Source organism: Bremia lactucae, linkage group LG10, assembly GCF_004359215.1.
Source record: "Bremia lactucae strain SF5 linkage group LG10, whole genome shotgun sequence".
In the NCBI taxonomy this organism is placed as follows: Eukaryota; Oomycota; class Peronosporomycetes; order Peronosporales; family Peronosporaceae; genus Bremia; species Bremia lactucae.
In genome coordinates, this window is record NC_090619.1 from 2,188,379 (window position 1) to 2,194,149 (window position 5,771).

Genomic DNA, 5,771 nt, shown 5'->3' on the forward strand with positions numbered 1-5,771 from the left:
AAGAGAAATCTACGGGGACGCGAGCTGGAGTAAGGGACCTCGAATAATCCAAGTGAAATATAATGATAATATCTATAGGTTATGTAGTTTTACGCTAGAGTTGCCATATCGTGCGTCTGTCGTAAAGCCGTCAGCTGGAATAAGAACGAATCTTAGCAAATGTTTCTATCAATATAGAATGCACTGCACACCCCTCCCGACTAAACCGACTGAATGGGCCGCCAATCGAGCTCAGAGAGCGACCAAGTTTCACGCCAAATACGCACAAATCACGCGATCGGATATTCCGCCGCTTGCCGTATGTATCAATTGGTCGAGACTGGCGCCGACAGCTGTTCTCGATGATTGCTTTTTCCAAGAACGTCGGTGCAGAACCAAGACATGTGTGTGCATGACACGGGCAACTCGCGAGTTTTTTACATCTGACTCTTATGCGGCTAAAGGCACAGTGCCGCACAAGCTCAAAATAACGACTCCTACAGTTTGCCTTGTCACGTGATCAACCTCGTTTTGAATTGATAGTGGCAAGTAAGTGGACTGCTATTGATTCCGGCAAGAGGGTTACGCAAGACTTTGGTGCAGGGAACAATAGAGCTGTTTTTATCGAACCTTCAGCGCAGATTCCAGGAAAGTTGCGCTGGCGTGACGCTTCGGGCTCCGGAGGCTGGACAATGCAGGTCCACCGACGGTGGCTCAGATTCGTGCTGGTGGTACTGCTCATGAATTCACAGGCCAATGCACAGATTTTTGCAGTGCAAAGTCGCGATGGGGATCCAGAAACGGTCTTGAATTTTAAAGAGGATCTCAATAATGGACGTGTTCCAACGTTGGCGACGCAACGACCAGAACGGCCATGGTTGCTTGACCAGAATGCATCGTCGGACTCGTCGGAACCAGCAGAGCCCTCGACACCGACGCCCGAGGTTTTAAAACCAACCGACGCACCAAGTACACGGGCGCCTTTGACAAGTGCTTCCCCGGGAGTGAATAATAAGGACGTAGATGCTACCGACAAACCTTTACCTGTTAACAAACCCGTCGATCCTGCAAAGCGCGACGCCAATCGAGACAAAGCGACTGGTGTGGTAAAGCCAAAGGACGAGACCACGGAGGTTACGTTTACAAGGTCCCCACTTCTTCAACAGACAGCGCCTGTGTCCGACGCCATCCCCACGGCTGACAGCAATGCTAATTTTGACAAGCCAACCTCCAGTCCTCCAACTGAAGTTGAAATCAAGCCAGAGGAGTCGAAACCCGTGCCAAATGCACCACCGAAATCAATTTCTTTAAAAGTGAGGAAACAAATCATCGATCCCGAGTCTGGATCGGACGACGATGCCAGTGTAGGCTCTAAAAGTGATTTAAACGAGACCCAACAGACTTTGAAACCTCCTACGAAGAAGGATGCCAGTACGATTCAAGAGACTCTCGAATCAAATACAGTCGATTTAAAGACAAGTAAAACAAGTGACAAGACTACGAAACAAGACAATTTATCCGACAATGGTACGGATTCAAAGCAAGAAGCAGATACGTCGCGATCATCTTCGTCGTCTGGATCGCCGTCGGCCGCGGCGTCCGTATTAGCTGATGCAGCATCGAATGCCACGAGTACTGCATCAAATACGTTAATGCTTGGTTTAATGATGGCAGGCGCGATTGCGCTTGTGTTACTGGTCGCCCTCTTTGTATACAAGAAAACCAATCAACTGGTCCAAGACGACGACCCTGGTCTTGAAAGAGGACGTCACGATCACACTCAAGGCGTGGCTCAAGCGTCAACAGTGGCGGCAAATTATCATCAGAATCACAACATGTCGCCAACAGGGTTTAGTGACGACAATTACCCGCCAAATCCTGGCAATAGCCAATTCGATCAGGAGCCTTACGATCACGATGGAGGTCGACTTACGTACAATGATCCAAACCTCGACATGTTGACACCACGAAGCCAAATCGCTTTAGCGCATTCTCAAATGTCCTTGCCACCAATGGCGCAAACAAATTCTTCACACGGTACGAGTCAGTATTCGCAATACTCGTCCCAGTCGTCGTCGTTTTATGGTCAAAGTATGTATAGCTCTGGTCACTCGGGGAATCACTTTCAATCAAAGTATGACAGTCGACATCGAGAGGATCTTGCTTCCGAGGACGAGAGCGATTTTGGGGGCGATTCGATTCAAGATCTGTCGAATGGATGGCATGGAATGGGTCAAAAAGGGTCGAAAAAGACGACAAAGCGACCGGATTTGTCTTTGGACGAGTCGTTTTTTGAACCCAAAGACTCGCGATCGACGTCAGCAAGTGATTATCACGGCCAAACGCGCTTTCAAGCGTCCGGCCAGACAGAATACCGCATGTCCACGGCAGATGAGAGCAGATATATGGGCGACGAGAGTTTTGCGGCCACGAATAGTAATTACGACCAGAGCCACTACAATGGCGACCCGAGTTTTCAAAGCAGCGGCTTTAGCGAGTTTGAGGCATCTGGTGCACCCCGCCGACGAGGGGATAGTAGCAATCATGACGCGTCTTCGTTTTATCGGACCAAAGATTCTCGATTTACGGACGCTTCATACTATTGAGCGACTTACGAGTCCTGACCAATTTTAATGTCCCTCAAAAGTTTGTCCATGGTTGTGTGTAAACCTACGGATGTCTGTCAAAATGGAATTCAAATTAATTTATACTTTTGGCGATTGTATTCCTGTAAATTTGTATTTAAATTGCGAATTTTTCATTGTTCGTGAAAAACAAATTAATATATAGATTGAAAGGTTTTCTTTAAAAAAAATAAAAACAACCGACTGATGTGATGTACACCAAGTGCGTCCGATCTCGTTCCGCAGTGGCAGAGACATCCTCGCCCCTTGGCAGACCTTGCAACTCTTCTTTGGCTCGTTGTTACGCCTCGTGGGGCGCGTTTAGTACGCAAGTGCCAATTCTTTGCAACGTATTGCAAGATTCAGTATCAAACCGCCGAATCTCTCGTGTTGCCACGAGTAGATTTAATACCGAGAACATCACGCTAGAAGACGCGCCATGGCGGACGCGCAGGATGTCCAGACGCTCAAGATGCAAGGCACGTGACATCGTGTGGCCATTTAAAGCACACTCTCTTCCTTTGTGACAATATCGTGTGGTTTGTAGTGGTACGGAAACACGAGAATGACCCGGATCGTCGACGTTCGACTCATTTGCGATTAGAACCGCCACGTACGTGGCCATGTTGCAGTCCTTTTTCGTGCCATGATGCGACTTTAGACACTAATACGCGTTGTAACACGTAGAATCCGATGTCCGATTAGCGAGTTCTTTCCAACGGGCCCGCACATCAGGCGTTCATCGCCTTCTTCGCTCCAATACTAGCAGTATCGGGAGCTATGTACCACCGACAAAGGAGAACGATAGTACTCCTACCGGCAATAATGCGTCTAGCAGCAACGCGATTGTTGAAAACGACAAGCTTTATGACTCGAAAGAAATGCCTTCCGTGCCTGAATCGGTCAAAATAGACGATCATCTCGCTACTGACCAAGTCGAAGACGATCCAGTGCCTTTGTATCTCGAACACACATGGACCCACGTGGTGCTTAAAATGACGGCGTTTACCGAAGAAGATACCGTCACAAGCTTTACGTTTGATGAGAAAGGAGGCGGTATTGGCCAAACTTGTGAGAATATTGCAAGTATACCTGCCGATACACTCCTTGCAGAGACCGACCACGCACGTGTGCTGTATAGTCACGGGCGTTTCTATTTAGTCAATGGCGACCAAGCAAATGGGGACACGTTTGTGCGGTTAAGTCCCGTGGAAACCCAAGCAAATGACGAAAATATGGGCGATCGTATGCAATGGCCTCTCGAGCCTCACGTGGCATTTCGAGTTGGAAAATCGGATTTTCTTGTTACATCGTTTCACGAAGAATTGCCAAGTCTTACGGTCTCGGCATTAAGTGGCAAATTAGCTGGCACGGAGTTTGTGATTACACAAGAAGGTGCAGGAATTGGTCGATCTGCGGAGAATCAAATCCATACAAGTGATGGGGAACTCTCTCGAAAACATGCTGCAATTTGGTTTGATGAATTGACGAATCAATTTTATTTGATTGATTTAAACTCGACGAATGGGACATTTATGAAACTCGTGGGAAGTTATCAAGAACCCTATCGACTGGAAATTGGCGACGATTTACTCGTGGCACAAACGTGTTTAACTGTCAATCGGTTTGACTTTGGAGCGCATGCCGACATGGGCGCTCGTAAACATATGGAAGACGCGCATACGATTATTCAAGACTTGTGTATTGAACCATTAAGTCGTTTGGGATTGCATCCCCAGTCATTCTTTGCTGTCTATGACGGCCATGGCGGTGACGAAGCATCTTCGTTTTTGAGTGACGTGCTCCACCATAGCCTCATTACCGCGTTTTTCATGCACACGAGTGAATTGAAACCTTTACTAACAATGACAATTGAGGAATTGCAATCAATCATCATGAAGCGCTTGACCAATGCGTTTGAACGTACGGATGAAGAATTTTTAAGGACCTCGGATCGTCCGCAAGCTGGAAGCACGGCCACGACAGTCTTTGTGGCGGGCAAGTATCTCTTTGTGGCCAACGTTGGAGACTCGCGCACTGTCTTGAGTCGCAATGGCACAGCTGAACGACTTTCAAATGATCATAAACCCAGTCGAACGGACGAAGCGCAGCGGATTCGAGAGACTGGCGGCTTTGTGATTCACGGACGTATTATGGGCGAATTGGCCGTCTCGCGTGCCTTTGGCGACGCCCCTTTCAAGTCGTTTGATCTCGTCGAGCCTTTGGTCGATGACATTGACACGAAAGCACGGAACGAGTACAATTCGCAGGAATTACCGGTGAATCCCAACGATATTTTAAAAGGTCCATTAGTGATTCCGACGCCAGAGTTTACCGTCACGGAATTAACAGACGAGTGCGAGTTTGTGATGCTCGCAAGTGACGGATTGTATGATGTGTTGAAAGATCAAGAAGCTGTGGATTTTGTTCGTCGAAAACTTGTCGAATTGAAAGATGTGCAACGGGCTGTTGAGGTGTGTGAGTGAGTGGATTGTGCTAGATGATGCTTGTGGTGGATTAATGGCGCGATTCTCTCTCGTTTTTCTTTGTGTAGGCGCTTATTGAGTATGCCATTTTTCATCAGCGGTCGACCGATAATGTGACATGTGTCGTTGTGATGTTTAAAGAGGCGAAAGAAATAGTGTGGCAAAGTTCCTCGTAAACATGAGTCTGAGCGCTAAAAAAGAGGACAAAACATCAATATATAGGATAGGACGGGACAATTACTACTATTGAACGAAAAATTGCCGTATGGGTTTAAAAAGAGTAAAACCACATTTTAGGAAGAGAATTTCTAAACTCACTTCATGCAGTTTTTAGTCAATTTAATTTCTGAATTACAGCGTATCACATTGCATTACATAGATCAACGCCAAACTCTCCGTGCACGATCACCAACTGCGGCGTTATCTGACGGCTTTCCATTGACTTTTTTGCGCGGTTTAGAAAAGTTGGAACCGTCCTAGAACGAAGTGCAAGTAAAGATTTTTTTAAATACAAGAATGCTGGTATCCCATCATGACCCAGACCGTCCCGAAAATTCAAGTAAGCGAAGCCATAAGTGCTTGAACTATCCTTTCCAAGTCACTTTAAAGCAAAGAGCTTGGAAGTTGGAGATAGATAATGGTGCTCAAAACCATGACCTTGTGCATCTTAGTGCATATTCTT

The 5,771-nt window shown here is 46.8% G+C and overlaps 2 protein-coding genes across 2 annotated transcripts; both read left to right on the forward strand.

Moving 5' to 3' along the window:
- Positions 1-671: 671 nt before the first annotated feature.
- On the forward strand, positions 672-2,585 carry CCR75_001692 (uncharacterized protein; the record flags this gene model as incomplete). Its single annotated transcript, XM_067959793.1, has 1 exon — positions 672-2,585. One exon carries the CDS (start codon positions 672-674, stop codon positions 2,583-2,585), a length of 1,914 nt encoding a protein of 637 aa, XP_067814766.1.
- A 230-nt stretch (positions 2,586-2,815) lies between these two features.
- CCR75_001693 (uncharacterized protein) lies at positions 2,816-5,446 on the forward strand (the record flags this gene model as incomplete). Its single annotated transcript, XM_067959794.1, has 4 exons — positions 2,816-3,086; positions 3,151-3,216; positions 3,291-5,077; positions 5,158-5,446. 4 exons carry the CDS (start codon positions 2,816-2,818, stop codon positions 5,263-5,265), a joined length of 2,232 nt encoding a protein of 743 aa, XP_067814359.1. The 3' UTR covers positions 5,266-5,446.
- Between the last annotated feature and the right edge of the window lie 325 nt (positions 5,447-5,771).